The following is an 18,655-nucleotide window of genomic DNA, read 5'->3' as shown; positions in this document are numbered from 1 at the left end:
CCTCCCCTATAGTCATTTAACAACAACATTTTCTCGTTCACTACACCGTCATTACTAAACAGCGGCAGATAGCTGTTCACCCGGTCCGTCAGACAATTTACCTGTGTAGAGAACAAGAGGGATCCCATTACTTTTACATACATTCAACAATGACTGATCTTCCCACAGATGGTGGTGGAATATTACTACGAACCAGTACCAAATGCCCGTTTGTGGACGAATCTACCTTGTTACGAGGTGCACAGCTTGAGTGAGCTGTATGTCTATTTCCAATATGCATCAGTGAAGTTATATAAACGTTTAATGTGAAGCTGTAGATAGAAACCCCAGCTGAGCAGTCTAAGAGGGCAAGGCATTTTCCAAAGTAGTTGAGTTTCACAAATAAAGAGTAACATAGAAGAAACTACCATAATTGTATATTTGGCTAGCTTAGCACAGGCCATAATTTGCTGTTGGTATACTTTACAGAGGTCTCAAACAGCTGCTACTTCTGCATATCTGTGTATACAATTATTCGTGCCACGTCCGTGAAGGCTCTCCGTCATGACAGTGTTTCGAGAACATTCTGGAAATTTGAGCAAATGATTTGGCTACCCACATCACCTGACATGAATCCCATCAACATGTGTCAATGGATGGCATCTGCTGTCATATATGAAAAATGTTAAATTCCCAAAACAACTGAACTGATATCCAAATTCAAACAAAAAAAATATATCAAATGGCGAACTCCTTATGTACACTGAACTAATTCCTCACAATAATATATAATATGACACCACTCCTCAGTGATGCAGTCTTCCTCCCATGTACTATGTTCCTCAAATGAATAAACAGCTTGATGCACACGGAACTACTGACAGTGGAGTAATTTTCTCTCTTTCTAGCCTGGCTTGCCCAGACTTTCACGGTTGACAGCTACAGAGCTACTGTCTTTAGTTGCCAACATGATGTGGCAATGCATGTTGAATTTTTTTACACAAAGACAGCAAACTAGACTTTTTTATGGTCACTTATTTATACTGGATGACAAAAGCTCGAAACCGCAGTCCTTCCCATTAAAGATGTTGGTTTAAATAACCCATGTAAACAAAATGTTGTTGTAACTGTGAACTGGCAGTAGAAATTCCACATTATTTTATTGTACACCATTATCACCATCTGATGATGACCGAGCACTGCACAATTCTTTTTCTGTTCCCGTCTCCACAGTTTCCTGTGATCTACACACTGAAGTGATAAAAGTCACGGGATACCTCACAATATCGTGCCGGACCTCCTTTCGCCCAGCGTAGTGCACCAGCTCAACGTGGCACAGACACAAGAAGTCACTGGAAGTCCTCTGCTGAAATACTAAACCATGCTACCTCTACAGCCACCAATATAACTGCAAAAGTGTAGCTGGTGTGGGATATTGCGCACGAACTGACATCTCGACTGTGCGTCGTAAAAGTCTGATAGGATTCGAGTCAGGTGATCTGGGTTGCCAAATCATTCCCTTAAACTGTCCGGAATGTTCTGGAAACCGATAGTGAACAACTGTGGTCCCATGACATGACATCTTTGTTTAGGAACATGAAGTCCATAAATGATTGAAAATGGTCTCCAAGTAGCCAATCACAACTATTTCCAATCAATGATCAACTCAGTTGGATCAGAGGACACAGTCCATTCCATACAAACACAGCCTACAACATTAACGAGCTACCACCAGCTTGCATAGTGCATTGTTGACAAGTTGAATTGGGACTCACCTGACCAGGATACTATTTTCCAGTCATCTACGGTCCAACCAATACGGTCACGAGCCTAGGACAGGTCATGCAAGCAATTTTGTGCTGTTAGCAAAGGCTGCTGCCACAGCCCAATCAACAGCAAATTTCGCTGCATTGCCCTAACTGATATGTTTGTCATACATCCCACATTGATTTCTGTGGTTGATCAAGCAGTGTTGCTCGTCTGCTAGCACTGACAAATCTATGCAAATGCCACAGCTCTCGGTTGTTAAGTGAAGGCAGTCAGCCACTACGCACTGTGTTGTCAGTGATTAGAGGTAATATCTGCAATTTGATATTCTCAGCACGCTCTTGACACTTTGGGTCCCAGAATACTGAATTCCCTTAATATTTCCAAAATAGAATGTCCCACGTGTCTAGCTCCAACTACTACTCTGCGTTCAAAGTCTGTTAATTCCCGTCATGTGGCCATAATTGTGCTGGAAATTGTTTCACACGAGTCACATGAGTACAAATAACAGCTCCACCAATGCACTGCCCCTTTATAGCTCGTGTAAGTGATATGACCACCATCTTTATATATGCTTATCACTACTCCATGATTCTTGTCATCTCAGTGTAATATTGGTACTAACAAAATGCCCCAACACCCCTTTGTAGTCGGCCTAGCAACATGAGGGTCACCTTGTTTTTACCAACAACCACTAGATGACACTGCTGGCATGTGACATTATTATTTTACAATTTGCATTTATTGTTGTAAAAAAAATGACACATCAGACACTGACTGGTAGTTTGTGTATAGTGAGTGTTAAAGAAACAGTTTGGTGAAAAATGGGGAATTTTCAGATAAGAGATTTCATTAGATGATTTCTGTAACAGCCTAACTCATCAGCAACAGTGCCTCCATCAGTTATAAGTTTCATGAACGTCAACCAAAATCAGTTGTTGCTCCAAAAACCAGGGATGCTGTGTGCAGCATAACTGAAGAGCATCAACATAATAGTGTCACACAGAAGAAGGTATAATTAGATGAATGACGAACACTAACTTCACTTAACTTATTCAGCACTTGCTCGTACAAGAGCGCGAAGCGAACTGCCTCCGGCCAGAACACATACAGTATATATACAGCTACAGAACATTCCAGTACAATGACTCTTGATATTGGCGTATACTTCTAGAATGTATTTGAACCGAATATAGAAATTAAAATTGTACAGTCCAGGTGAGTTTTGAACTCATGACCCTCCTTGCAACAGTTCAGTTTAGTATCACTAAATCACGGTGCTACTCAGTTTCTTCTGTGACATTGCTCCCTCCTTAAGAGAACAGCATCTCAGTGTTACATCCTCCTAGTCCGGGAACGAGTAATTGGTCTTGCATACTCTGACTCCTGACGACTGATTCTCACCCTGGCGGTGATCTTCTTGGAACTTCTTTTGCCGCTACGCTCTTCGTTACCTTTCCGCGATGTGGACCATATCTCTGATCTTTCGTTGTTTTGTGTCGGGATAGAAATCTTCAGCTTCATAAGTAACATCAGATAACTGTCTTACAACCTTATAAGGTCCACAGTAGCACCCGAGGAGCTTCTCAGAGAGACCAACCTTTCGAACAGGGGTGAAGATCCAGACGAGGTCACCAGGCTTATAGACAACAGAGCAGTGGCTCACGTCATACCATCAGCGATCGTTTTCTTAAGCCTGCAGCACGTGGAGTCGAGCTAACTGCCAAGCTTCCTCAGCTCTGGTTAACATCTGGCCGATGTAGTCGTCGTCCATGTCATGTAACGGAAACAGTGTGTCCATAGTCGTCGTCGCCTCACTCCCATGTACCAGGAAAAATGGCATAAATCCTGTGGTGTCTTGTTTGGCGGTGTTGTAGGCAAACGTCATGAAAGGTAGCACCTCATCCCAGTTGCTCTGCTCAACATTGATAACACGTCAGCCAAGGTCTTATTAACGCGTTCAGTAAGCCCGTTAGTTTGCGGATGGTCGTCATGTGATGAGTAATGTAGCACCAATGGTTTGTCACAAGATTTGATTGAAAAACTTTCTCGCGATCCATAATTAACGACCTTGGGGCACCGTGTTTTAATACAATGTCTTCCACAATGAATTTGGCTACCTCAGATGTTTCGGCTGTTTTCACAGCTTTTGTAATGGTATAGCGGGTCAGAAAATCAGTGCAAACAATACTCCCTCTATTGCCACTAGCAGATGTTGGAAATCATCAGAGGACATCAACCCCAACATGCTGTAAAGGAGTTTTGGCTGGTGGAATTGGTATGAGTCAGCCAGGTGGTTTCTGAGGAACTGCCTTTCTCCTCTGGCACTCGCGACAGTGCGACATATAGTGACGGACACTCCTAAATAAACCTGGCCAGAAAAATCTCTTGCCAATTCTATTGTATGTCTTAATAAATCCTAAATGTCCGGCCTCAATGTGTCATGGAATTTCTGTAGAACATCTAAGCGCATGTATTTCGGAACCACTGGTAGACACCTCTTTCCATACGGATCAAAGTTTTTCTTGCAAAGTAATACATTAACTACCTTAAATTGTCCTTTCACATCCTCTGACCGATTTAAGGCAAGTATAATTTGAGATATCTTGGCATCCTCCTTCTGCTCAGCAGAGAGATCCTGGAGAGCAGCGAGTCAGTCACTGTCTTCATCAAAGTCTTGATGGTCTTGCACAGGGTTTCCTGAGATACAGTCAGCTTCTTGGTGTTTTTTTCCACTTTTGAACACTATGGTAATGTCATACTCTAGAAGACGTGGTGCCCACCTGGCAAGTCGTCCTGTTGGATCCTTAAGACCTGTCAACCAACAAAGTCAATGACGGTCTGTAACAACTGTGAATGGCCTTCCATATAGATACTGTCGAAATTTGCACATGGACCAGATCACAGCAAGGCATTCTCTTTCTGTAGTTGGGTAGTTTCTCTCAGCTTTTGTTAAGTGTCCTAGAAGCATAGGCTATAACCTTCTTCTTTCCATCCGAAATTTGCACCAGAACAGCACCGATCCCATACCCACCAGCATCTGTGTGTAGTTCTGTAGGTGCTCACTCATCATACAGACCAAGTACAGGGTCAGTTGTTAGAGCTTTTCACAGCACGTCGAAACAATCTTTTTGATCACCATCCCAGATAAATTTAGCATCAGCTTTTAACAACCCTTGGAGTGCCATGGCTTTGATACAAAAATCTTTGATAAAACTACGGTAATAAGAACATTATCCGAGAAAGCTTTTCACATCTCTAATACTTTTAGGAAATAGGAAATTCTGTTATAGAGCTCACCTTTTCTGCGTCTGGCCACACACCTTCGTTTGATACAAGGTGTCCAAGTATTTTGATTTCTTTTGCTCGAAAGAGACACTTTCTTAGATTAAGTTTCAGTCTGCCTTGTTGGAGACACTCAAGAATGGCCCTCAGTCTTTTCATATGTTCATCAAATGTCTCTGGGAACACTATAATGTCATCTAAATAACAAAGACACATTGTCCACTTCAGGTGCCTAAGAAGATCATCCATCAACCATTCAAAAGTTGCTTGTCCATTACACAAACCAAATGGCATTACCTTAAACTCTCACAGGCCCTCAGGTGATGAATGCAATTTTCTCACGATCAGCCTCATCTACTTTCATTTGCCAGTATCCCGAGTACATGTCCATCGTTGAGAAAAACTTAGCCCCCTTCAGACAATCTAGTGTGTCGTCAATTTGTGGAAGAAGGTAAACGTCCCGTTTAGTTATCTCATTAAGCTTCCTGTAATTAACACAAAAGCACCAACTGCCATCCTTCTTCCTGACGAGGACCAACGGTGACGACCATGGGCTCTGCGAAGGCTGAATGATGTCATTCTTCATCATTTTCTCTACCTCGTTGCGAATTATCCGACTTTCCGTTGCTGACACACGGTATGCTCTCTGGCTTATTGGTTGATGGTCGCCAGTGCTAATCCGGTGCTTCACCATAAATTTGTCTAATTTGCTCTTCACCTGTGGATTGAAGTATTCAGAGAGCTCTTGAAGAATGGCAAGTAGCTTCTTCTATTGTTCCTTAGTGAGATCTGGTGATAGTCAAGCTAGAAGATCTTGTCTCATAGTGGTACCCCTAAATTCGTGCACAGACTCAGCATGGGAGGTTTCTATGACGCTCAGCTGTTCTTCAATTAACGGCTCAGCATTTGCTACGTGCATGCATCTTGGAAGGATTTGCAGTTTTCGGCGACAGTTAACTATCCACAATTCATCGAATCCATTCTTAAATGAGAGGACAGAGGCTGAGATGACCAAGTTATTCTTCAGTGGTAAGCTTCTCTTACATCCCACTACAAGATCCATGGGTTGATGCATGGTATGACACGTGACAGTTACCTTTCTAGTGCTGACTGCAGGAATGATCACTTCATCCAGCACATATAGTCTCCACACACTCGGATGCACATCTTCCTGTCCACAGTATCTCATCTTGTCTAGCATAAGCTTCGAGTGACCACAATCTATAATTGCCTGAGAAGCTTTCAAAAAGTCCTATCCGAGAATGACATCATGACTATACTCTTGTAAGATGATGAATTCTACGGGCTGTGAATGGCCACTTATACCCACACGAATGGTATATCTTCCTGTAGGTTTTACATATTTCCCATTAGCCACTTTCAGCACAGATCTTTTGTTGTCGATGAATACGGTTTTCTGCAACTGGTGATGGTACTTCTCCAAAATGACTGAACATGATGCTCCACAGTCCACAATAGCTTGGGCTGGTCGGCTATCCATGAGGTTTTCGACATAGCTCCCAATCATTTTTGTAGTGATCGATGGCGGATGATTTTTCTCTTCGGCGGCCTCACCTCCAAGGAAGATCATAGCCTTTAGTTTTCCAGGTTGTGGCAGCTAGATGATCAGCTGGAGCTTCTAAACGGTGATGGAGACCTCGATTGGCGGGTTGGGGAGCGTCCTCTCCAGCGGCTAGCTTATGACGATGGTGACCTGTGTCATCCTGCACCCACATCTTGTTCATCTTTGTCGTCCCGAAATTGGCATCGTCTAAGATCAGTCTGCTGTCTTCTGGCGCGGGAGTCATCATATATCCGCCGCCTTTCTCGACAATAGCGTACCACATCCTGGTCGTCCACAGTGGAAACATACTGGTTGGTTATCCTGGGTCCTCCAGACGTCGGTCTTCCTTGGTGCCCAAACAGGTTCCTCATGCGGCATTATAGGAACGTAACTCCGGCTGGGTCTCGACATTTTCAGCTTTTAAAGGGAAATGAAGGACGAGAGATTGGGTTCAATGTCTGCTCCACTTCCTTCCTGATGACCTCTTGAAGTGTCTCGATTTTTTGCTCGCCATGCAATCCAAGTGCCTTTTGAACCTCCTCTCTCACTATCTGACGAAGAACACTTGTGAAATCAGTTGCTTCCTCCATCACAGACATTGTACGACATTTGAAAGCAGTTCAAACTTCTTGCATGTAATTCCTTTTTGATGCATTGTCTCGATATATTGGCACCATTTTATGAAGTTGTCTGCTGCCGAAACCTCCTTCAGGAGTAGGGCTTGATACTTGTCCTCAGCATCACGTTTCATGAGACGTCCAACCTTGTCTTCCTCCTACAGTCTAGGATACACTATTTTACACAGCTCCAAGACGTCTCGAATTTAGGATGCTGTAGTTTCTCCTGGAAGCTGTGCCCTGCACTGTAGTTTATCTTCAGCCGTGCACTTCTGTTGTTGTGTGTCGCCGAAATACTTGTGCAGTTCTGCCTGGAACACTTCCCAGCTTGTGAACTATTCCTCGTTGTTCTCATACCATTGCTTGGCAGTGCCCTCCAAGCAGAAAAATACGTTAGCCAAACACACGGTGTCATCCCACTTGTTACATGTGGCTGTATGCTCATATACCTTCAGCCATTTGTTTGGATCTTGGCCATCGTCAACAGAGAACCTGGAAGGATGTCTCATGTGGTGGCAAAGAGTTGCTGTCATCGTAACATCCTCTTTGTCTGTCTTCAATAGATTGCAATCTGTGAATATGGCTCAAACTCGGGTTTCTTGCCACGCAAATGGCAGCTCTGTCGTGGCCTGATGAGAGCCACCGTGTCATTGATGACGTGCTCTATCACAAGTTCCAATACACAGCGCTTCCACAAGAATAATGCCACGTAGAAGAAGGTGTAATTAGATGAATGACGAACACTAACTTCACTTAACAAAGGTTTACTCGGCACTTGCACATACAAGAGCACAGAGCAAACTGCCTCCAGCCAGAACACATACAGTATATATACAGCTACAGAACATTCCAGTACAATGGCTCTTGATAGTGGTGGATACTACTAGAATGTATTCGAACCAAATATAGAAATTAAAATTGTACTGTCCAGGTGAGTTTTGAACTCAGGACCCTCCATGCAACAGTTTAGACTTTAGTATTATAACCACTAAACCACGGTGCTACTCAGCTTCTTCTGTGACAATAGACACATTGTTACGTGTATCAAAAACTACAGTAAATTTGGTTTTGCTTAAACATTTATCTGTGAAAAAGATTTGTTCCCAAGGATTCCGTACAATTCACCCGAATCTTGAACACTTATTTGTGTTGACTGATTTAATGAGTAGCTCAACACCTTCATCAGAGGGAATGTAAAATCCATTTAGAGTATCATAAGAAGAGCCAAAACTTTGTCATATATATTGGTACAAGCCAGGAACCACGCAGCAACTAATTGTTTGGGTGTTGTGAGAGAAACCGAAATAAATGTATGTCGTATGTTTGTGAAACATTTCCAAGAAAAACACTTGTTCCCGCAGTTGCGGTGGACACATACTGACCATTATTGTAACACACCATGTCAAACAATTGAGTATTTGATGGGAAAAAAAACCAACATGTTGATGTCTCATTGTCCATATTCACAATTTATCACCTAACAAATACTTTTTGTTGCCTTATCTCAAACAATTGGCAGGACTGAGATTTTCATCACCTGCAGAAGTTACTGTATCTGTGCAAAACCACATTTTTCGGATACAAACTTCAGACTAAAAACACGTGTTTCCACAAATGGCTGGACACCATCAAAATGTGTGTAAATTTTAAAAGTAGATATTCTGAGAAACAATAAAACAATTTGTACCAAAAAAATCCTTTGGCACTTGTAAGATGTGTCCTTCATTCTGCTGACTTGTAGACAAAACTGCTAGGTTGTGTTCATGTTCGTACCATGTTGGTAGGCATAAATCATTTTTTGGGGTCTGCAGCTTAAGTCAATAAACTAAGGAGACATCAAAAGCAGGCAACATCATCATCTTAAGATATAGCTTTACACACTGTAGGTGACTCCAAAAATCTCCGGATTTTTGTACTCACTCACCTGTGTAATGATAAGGTTGTTCATGCAGCGTGCAGAATTAATTACTGATATCTATCTCTCTGTGGCAATGTATGAGGCATATTTTAAACGCAAGAAGCACATCCTTGAAGGCATTCTTCCATAATGCAATTTATGGGACAATGCTTACTTACAGCGCATTTAAAGACACTTTAAAAGAGAGAAAGAATATACAAAAGCTGGAGTCACAAGCACAGGCTACCATGGGTCATGGGCACACTTGGCATAGTCCCGACGTTAGTGTCGTTGCCTCTAGATTGCGGGGACCCAGGTTCAATTCCTGGCTGGGTCGGAGACTTTCCCCATTTGGACTGTGTGTGTGTGTGTGTGTGTGTGTGTGTGTGTGTGTGTGTGTGTGTGTGTCCCTTTGTCATATATCTAATCTTCACCCATATGCTGATTTCCACTTCGCTCACTTCCATTTCGCTGACAAGTGAGAAAACCTGGCAGCCTACACTTTGCCATTACTAGAGGCAGTGAAGGCCTGAGGTATCTTAAACCACTTAGCAGTGTCCCGTAATACGAAGGCTTATGATACTGTCAATAGCAATGAGAACACTGAGCTCACCACACGTAAATGTAATGTATTGCAAATTCAAAGGTGAATAGTTGGGCACAGAGCCCACTGGGTCAAAAAATTTCCATCCTATTTTTTTTAAACAGCCACCTAGATTAGCTACCTGAAAGAATGAGTCTGCCAACAATAACAACCAAAATCGATAGAAAACTTATCCCTCAAAAAGCTGGTTCCAGACCAGACAAACATGTGCTGGTCAAATAACATTATGATTCAACACACAGAAGACAGTTTTGAATGGAAAAGTAATAACTGAGCACTGCTGTTTGTGTTGATCTTTCTGCTGTGTACAATACAGCAGACCACAAACACATCCTCACAAAGGACAATGAAATAACAAAGGACATTTGACTGACTGACATTTTAACAGGCATGCTGCAGAACAGAGTATTTTACATAACACTCCAGCCGCCCCCGGTAGCTGAGCGGTCAGCGCGACAGACTGTCAATCCAAAGGGCCCGGGTTCGATTCCCGGCTGGGCCGGAGATTTTCTTCGCTCAGGGACTGGGTGTTGTGTTGTCCTAATCATCATCATTTCATCCCCATTGACGCGCAAGTTGCCAAAGTGGCGTCAAATCGAAAGACTTGCACCAGGCGAACGGTCTACCCGACGGGAGGCCCTCGTCACACGACATTTAATTTTCATAACACTCCAGGGGAAGAAACGTAGATGGAGAAACTGAAAATATATATATTATAACAAGAGAGTGATCTTTTCCCTACTATGTTCCACGTGTACACAAATGACAAGCCACACCAGCCAGAAATAAAATGATTCACACATGCAGATGATATCACCATCACTCATCAAGGAAGAAAATTTAGAACGATAAGCGTTCCTACTAGGTATTTCCCATTTTCAACCTACCTACATCAGTTTTTAATTTTACTCAAAATCACAACCAACAGTACGTTGCAGATGATACCTATCACTCAGTCTTAGCAATCACAGAAAGGAGCAAAGTGACCAGCCATAACAATCTCTGACCACTTCTGCAGTGATGGAAAGAATTCAATAGATAGTAAAATAAAATTCAAACACAAAATGAAATCTTATTTGCTTGACAACTGCTCCTATTCTGAAGATCAAATTTAAGCTAGTCACAGATGAAGTCAAGTCCCTATTTGAAGCAGTATTTCACAAGAAAACTGTAAAAATTAATCCTCAGATTTTCAACGTGAAACTGTGGATTAGAAAGGGATGAAAATTTCATGTAAGACAAAGAAAGTTAGATATAACACAAAGCAGTTCTAATGTGACTGCAATAAAAGAACACTATAGATTATATTGTAAAATCCTAAAAAGAAATGTAACGTGCTCCAAATCCTTACATTTTAAATCTAAAATAGTCAACTCAAACAATAAAACATCTTGAGTGTTATCAAAAGGGAGTTGGGGAAAAAAAGATGAAAATATATCCAGCATGGAAATTATTGACAATGTGGTAGGCCTAATTTGATTAACGAAATTGGACGCACTTACAAATGACATTAATGAGCATGTCCTAACAGCTTCTGAGAAAACTGGTTGCAAGGGCTCAGTCCATGAGGCTATGGAGCTTCAGAGAGGATCTGGATTGTGCAAAGTAAGTCAAATGCACATAGCCTCTGTTATGGTCAATGAAGTGAGAACGATCACCACTAAAATGCAAAACAAAAATTTTAAAATGATATTAAAGATATAATGTGCGAAACTGGTCAGATAAACGATCAGTGTGTTGCCATATTTTTCACTGAGAAACTGCACTGCAATTGCAAAGCAACTGACAAGTTTTGTATCACTGCCTCTTGCTGATATAAGCAATTGATCTTTTCTGAAAGGTACATTTCCACTGTGTTGATAAAGTAGTCCCTATTCATAAGAAAGGAGACTAACTAAAACTATAGACCAATTGCCATATAATCAGGCTTAAGTAAAATCACAGAAGAAGTGATGTATAACTGGTTAACAAAATTTTTAGAGAAAAACAAAATTATCACTGATGCTCAGCATGGATTCAGGAAAAACTAGTGCCATATTGAAATTTTCACTCTGCAGCTGATATGAAACTTCCTGGCAGATTAAAACTGTGTACCAAACCAAGACATAAACTCGGGACTTTTGCCTTTCGCAGGCAAGTGTTCTACCAACTGAGCTACCAAAGCATGACTCACGCCCCATTCTCACAGCCAGTATCTCGTCTCCTAAACTTCACAGAAGCTCTCCTGCAAACATTGCAGAACTAGCACTCCTGGAAGAAAAGATACTGGCTGAAGTAAAGCTGTGGGGACTGGGCATGAGTTGTGCTTGGGTAGCTCAGCTGGTAGAACACTTGCCCGTGAAAGGCAAAGATCCCAAGTTCGAGTCTCATTCTGGCAAACAGTTTTTATCTGCCAGGATGTTTCAACTAGTGCCATCGATGATTTTAGGCACACTGCCCTACAAGCAATGGATCACAACAAAATGAACTAAAGGAAAATTATAGGATATGCTTCTCAGATGCAGATTTTGCAGCTGTAAATAAAACAGCAGCACAGCTAAATAGATGATTTCATGGGAATGAACTACTGATAAACACAAAAGAAACACCTAAATTTCTCTTTAAAAGTGACACATGCAACACTGGTGTGACAATAAACTAACAAAATTTCATCGTCTCTGGAAACAAATTTTTTAGGCATGTGGCTTCAAAATAACTTCAAATGGCACATACAAATAAAATAAATGTAACACTAAATAAAATGTGTTATAGTCTACAATTACACTCTATTAAAGCAAGTTTTAACAGTGTATAAATTACTTACTTTGCTCAATTCCATAGCATTCTACTGCACGGAGTTACATTCAGGGGTAATACACCACCTAGTTCACTCATTTTCCTAAACCAGAAAAGAACTGTTACAGGAATGCAACATCCTCAAGAAACTGATTCTTGAAAACCTCTTTTTCGAAAGTCATCAATCCTCCCATTGTAATGTACGTACATAGGGCCTATAAATCTATGAGTGCGTAAGAAAGAATTTGCACACAGAAATGAAAACTGTATCCATGAGCATGTTACAAGGAAAAGCTTCATCTCCACTCAGTAAGGATATCAGCCAGTAAAACCTCCACAACAAACAGTGGTATACAAATTTACAATAGTCTTGAAAATATGTTAAAAATCATACCACCGTTCACACTCTTTTCTAAAATCCTAAGCACATTCTTATTAGATCGTTGCTTCAATTCAGTAGCAGAATATTTACAACATTTCAGATATAAGACACTTGAAGCAATACAGTGCAGCTTGTGCAAAATCTGGCTATGTCCCCACAACCTGGGAAGATTTTTTGACGATTAACTAAAATAAATCATAGTGAGTCACCGAAATTGTGACGACCATCTTTAATACGCTGTTTTGTTGTAGCCCGATACGCAATTTCAATTAAGCCCTATAAACTTTATTATGATTTCTTTTGTTCTCCATGTTTGACCTGGAATGTTATTTAGGCGGAAAAGATCGGAAATAACATAACGCAAGAAAACACTGTTAAATTGCGAAAAATTAACATCCTAAAATTCACTGCGATGATATATTTAATTTCTCATCACTACTCTCCGTCGAAAGTGCTACAAGTTTCACTCCGTTTGCTGCCTGTAATTAGTATCTTAATTTAGCAACAAACACAACATTTCCGTGTTGTAGTACACAAACGCAGTTTACGTAGTTTACGTAGTTTTTATTACTTCGTTCATCAAACTCAACGAGTTCACAGTGGTTTCACATTTAATTTGGACTGTCAGTATTCAATTCGTGAAATGAACTATACATTTGCGCGACAAATTAGCAAATGCTTGGAAACGAAATGGTAATTCTGCGTCTGACAACTATTTACAACATACCTCCATATGAAAGGTGTATCTGCTCTGGTTGATAAAACACAAGACAGCTTGCAACGTGAATACAGAACAAAACAGTCGCACATCTCCACATCTTGACGTTTCACTGAGGCTAGCGTTGCACTGACGTTATCGAAAAGTCACACTGATAACTCATAACAACGCCCCCACCACAATCAAACCGCAAACAACCAATGACAACAAACGCACACCACACACTGCGGTAATGCAAAGATCATTAACACGATGTAAAGATATAATCACTTCTTCACCAAACAAAGATAAACGCTCAATGTAATTATCTCTAACAAATTTGACTGTGCTAAACATTCGAGTGATCTCCAATATGGTGACATCTAAGAAGATGCATTTTATATTGACATTTCCTGCATTTGCGCAGTCGGGCTTGTTTGACCTTGCATACTGTGCATTTAACCGCTATTGCACAAATAAACGATATCTTAAGTAGAAACGATTCAATGGGGTGAACGGAGATCAGATGCACCGTTACTTATATTGGTAATACAAAGTAAATGCTGGTAACAATGGTGTTCCCCTGAGGTCAGTTTTAAATCGTATGACTGTCAGCTGATTCTTCCCGGCAGTTTTTGCAGCTCATTCGGTATTGTTTACTTGAGAGGTCATGTTATGCTGTTTTCAAGGAACTGGAAGCTCAGGTCAGCTGAAGAATAGGATACAACCAACACGTTCTAGATGGTGTTGATACAACTCGCCAGTTTTGATGAATGACTAAAATATGACGTCACTTTATTTTCGAGCCATAGAAAATAAATTGTTATATTCTGTGGCAAAGGTCATAATCATAAATAAATAAATGTTATTAAGAGAGAGATATTGTGTACTCTTTTTTGTCGCTTGTGGTAATTTTAAATCCTTTTGTGTACACAATTTGAATTGTACCTTCGTCTGATAGTGAGTCGTTTCAATTGACGTTTCCTCTGTAGTTGTTTCATATCCTGTACTATGTAGGTCAAGTCAAGAATAGGCTACTAGTATAGCGAAAGCAAAAAAGCTACATACATAACACTGGCATCATACTTCCCAATTGAACTACGAGGGTTGTATCCTGTTCTTCAGCTCACCTATATAGGTCAACGGAAGTACAGGATACAAATTTAACGTTTGTCGAATTTTTGACCTTCGCTCGTTCTAGTATCCTATTCTTCAGTTGATACTAGTAATCGTGAAGGTGAAAAACGTGACATGCGTCAAATCTGTATCTTGTACCTCAGTTGACCTATATGGCTCAACTGAGGAACAGGATACAACCTATACATGTCAGCTGAGGGATTCCATAGCAATGTTATACATGTCCTTTTTTCTCTTTTCCTAGCCCTATGTCGCTTTTTTTAAATTTTGCTGGCCCTATGTCCTTTTTTTCTTTCACAAGCCTTTGTATTCTATCTTTCAGTTGACCTGTAAAGATCAACTGAAGAATAGGGTAGTAGGGCTTTCTACTTCAAAAAATAAAAGAGCGATATGCGTAAAATTACATTCGAAAGTGGGTACGTGTGGTACATGTCTACGACCTGTTTTCTCTGCATTACATTCTTTGCTTCTCAACATTCATCTGTGTCTTTGCAATGTATCATCTGTGGTTAGTTGTGACATTTTTCAAAGCCAATGGGTTGTATCTCATTCTTCGGTTTTCCCAGAAACTTCACTTACCAAAGATATACCGTACATTTGAATAAAGCTGAATTTCTCGTAAATGGTAAGAAATTATCATGATTAATAACTTGTTATTGTTATTCCAAATTTTTTAAAAAATAAAAATTAAAATATTGTTCTATTTATGATGAAGCGGTATCACTCAACCTAAATTGAGTAAATTCAACCTTTTTTTCAGCTAGAACAAGATACTCAGGTTTTACAAGACGCTCTTGGGACATATTCTTTAAATTGGTGCTATGTTCATAACTTAAATAAAGCTATGAATGAAGTAAAAAGTGGAAAATGAACTGTGTGCTGCTTGAGAAAAGTATCACATAGACAAGATGAAGATATTTTGGAAATACAAAAACATCCACCAAAAGGCTTATGGTGGGCGCACAACTCCTGAGTTCCATGGAAGAGCTTTTTAGAAATGTAGGCTTTATTAATTTGCTGCGCTAAAGCACATTATGCACAGGTACCTAAATAAACTTCTTCATTGTAAGCTATTGAGCAGTTACCATACTGGTACCAGTATCAGCAGTATGTGTACCACGTTTAGGCAGAACCCATCTAGGCCTAGTGTATCACATTATAATTAAATTATCTAATAAGTCAAACACATCAAGTTATTTAAACTTTTTTTCAGATAAAACCTTCTCCTCTGAAAATGGTGTTTCCTGTTAAGACATACGGATTTACATGTTGGACAAGCAAGGGAGGACCATAAAGTAGTTCAGAAATTATCAGCCAGATGAGGATTCAGTCATTTCCTTTTTGAAAAAGCACAAAGAGCAGCTTAGCTCAAGAATGAGTCAAAATAACAGAAGAGCCAGGGCAGGTGCACAAACAAGAAATGGTTACTTTGACACGCTTGAAGAAAGTCATAGTGGTGTAGAGCATTGTAGCATTCTAAACTACGATGAAACAAATTTAACTGATGAACTGATGAACTGATGAACTGAGAAGCAAAACGATAATTTGTAGAAGGGGTAAAACTACACTGAAAAATTAAATTACTTTGGAAAATCAGCAATGTTTGCTTTCAGTGGTGTCAATTTATGTTGTGTACAAAACTGAAAATTTGTGTGACTCACAGTGCATTGGAAGGGCACATGTTATAGATGTTCAAAGTGCAGCTGGTTTGACCAGAACATTTTGAAGACTGACATTGTATTATAGCCTTGCCATACCTGCAGAAACATCCACAACCAAGAGACGTCATTGGTGACAATGTTTAAAGTATATCGCCCAGCCTCCAGATGTGGCATTTTTTGAGCATTTGGAAAGTAATTGGAGATCATTCCTTTGGAAGGGGAGATAACGAGGTAACTGAGGCTCTCAGAATCCATTTTCCACAAATGCTAAAAGTCTCTATACCACATTAGGAGTGGTTTCAGACTAATGGGCATTGTTCCTCAGGAAATACTGAATCTGTTGTCCAACAAAGGAGTCAATATCAATCCTGTTGTTACTGAAGAAAACATAGATGACTGTGTAGAAGCTCTGCTGTAGGAAAGGAAAGCCAAGACCAAGGACCAGCCTGAAGGAAATCTTTGATTTCAGTTATATCCATGATAAGACCATAACCTTGCTACTGAAAGGTTGTAAATTACATTGTGAAATAATAACTTGTATGTAATTTATTTGTGTGTTTATTTGGTAGCACTGTCCTTACTCATGTTCTCCACTAATGATAAAGATCTTTGTCTATTTTTCAACCTTTTAAATTCGTTGTAAGTGGTCAGTTTTGTGACACAATGATCATGTGCTATAAGTGTGCTGTCACTTTCACACATCAATATTTGTAAGTCGAACCTGCAAGCCGTGTTTTTTTAACAAAGTCCAACTGGAATGATTATGATTATGCAAACTCTTTCATTGCATTAAAAATTAACAAAATCATCGTCTTTGATCACCAAGCTTGCTGCTCTCTAACCAAGATATCTGTGCTGTGCCTATTAATTCGTAGAATAAAAGAAGGTATAATGCAATGAGAGAGGAAAGAACTTCATACTTCCTTTTCAATCTTTAATTAAATGTTTTCTCTCTCTCTTCTTGTCGGCAATATAATGTGACCTTCCTTTTTCAACATTTTGTCTTCATTCTTAAATTTCAAAAGCCAACAGTGAAAGGAGGGAGGCAACATTACTAGGTGAAATGAAAAGTTCCAGGTTGAATGAGAAAGATGTCTCAAGAATGTTGGAGAGGATGAACCAGAAACAGAAGATGGTTTGGAATTTTCTCATGACAACAACGAGGAATACAATATGGATGCCTTAGAAAAAAGTAAGGAAGAAACTGAAATAGTTGAGACAACCCCAGAAGCTGACTAATGGCCCTCAATGTAGGAAAAAGACCAAATAATAAAAAAGAAGATGGGAATGACAGATACTGTTTGCAAGTGGGCAGTGATTTAAATAAATGGAGAAGTTGAAAATTTGTGTTGCATTGTTCAGAAGTGTCATGTGTGTCAGAAACCAGCAGTGGTTGTGAGGGGTCATATCTAAGTTATCTAAAACAGTATAGATGTCATGAGGAGACTTTTTTATGGCCAGAAATCGAGTCAAGCATTGTATATCCCCATGAGATTATCACATCTTCCGAAGCCAGAGACTCTTCACTAAAGTTGCCTTCAATTTCGAAAAAAATGTTTTTTTTTCAGTTTTTTGTTAGAATATTCTATTCACCTTAACATTGTTAATTCATGATACAGTAGACATTCCATGTTGTATCATTTCACCCTCTTATCTGTAGTAAATTGGTAAATAAAATAAAAAAATAAAAGAAATGATTCTTTGAATAGATACTCCTGACATTGATCTAATCAAACAGTGATATAAATGCATTAAAACATTTGTGTGTGTTGATAGGTTTTTAAAAATTTGCAAACTGTAGTAAGACCCTAAGACAAAAATGAATCCCCAGTACTCCAATTCAATGGACTTTTATGTACATTTCAGCTCAAATCTCACAAAATGAAAGAATTTCTTCAGAAAATCTCTTGCATAATTACGCAGTATCATTTCAGTTAAATTATTACAAGATCATCAGCCTTCTAAGATCAATCAGCCTTCTAAGCCAAAAAGTCTGATGTAAGTTGAAATATACACTCAAATTACTGTAAATATTGCAGCCACAAAAATACACATCAATATTTGTTTATTTCATGTTGCCAGTGGAACTTCCCATTGCCTGATTAACTCTCAGAAGACCGGTAAACAATTTTTTTCTACAGCAACTGGTAGCTGAGTGCACTTGCTTACTAACTCTACTAAGCAGGGTGGCACAGTGGTTAGCACACTGGACTCGCATTAGGGAGGATTACAGCTCAAACCCACATCCAGCCATCCTGATTTAGGTTTTCCATGATTTTCCTAAATCACT

At 39.8% G+C, this 18,655-nt stretch overlaps 1 protein-coding gene across 1 annotated transcript in view; it reads right to left on the bottom strand.

Moving 5' to 3' along the window:
* The window catches only part of LOC126106616 (acid phosphatase type 7), a 93,471-nt gene extending 79,650 nt beyond the window's left edge, over positions 1–13,821 (bottom strand). The window contains exon 1 of the mRNA XM_049912966.1: positions 13,598–13,821. Coding sequence (XP_049768923.1) covers positions 13,598–13,688 — 91 coding nt within the window. The 5' untranslated portion in view covers positions 13,689–13,821. The remainder of the gene's footprint in view (positions 1–13,597) is intronic.
* Positions 13,822–18,655: the final 4,834 nt, after the last annotated feature.

The sequence above is a fragment of the Schistocerca cancellata genome, chromosome 10 (genome assembly GCF_023864275.1).
Source record: "Schistocerca cancellata isolate TAMUIC-IGC-003103 chromosome 10, iqSchCanc2.1, whole genome shotgun sequence".
In the NCBI taxonomy this organism is placed as follows: Eukaryota; Metazoa; Arthropoda; class Insecta; order Orthoptera; family Acrididae; genus Schistocerca; species Schistocerca cancellata.
Note: the sequence above shows the minus strand (reverse complement) of the source record. Positions and strands in the feature narration are given on the sequence as shown.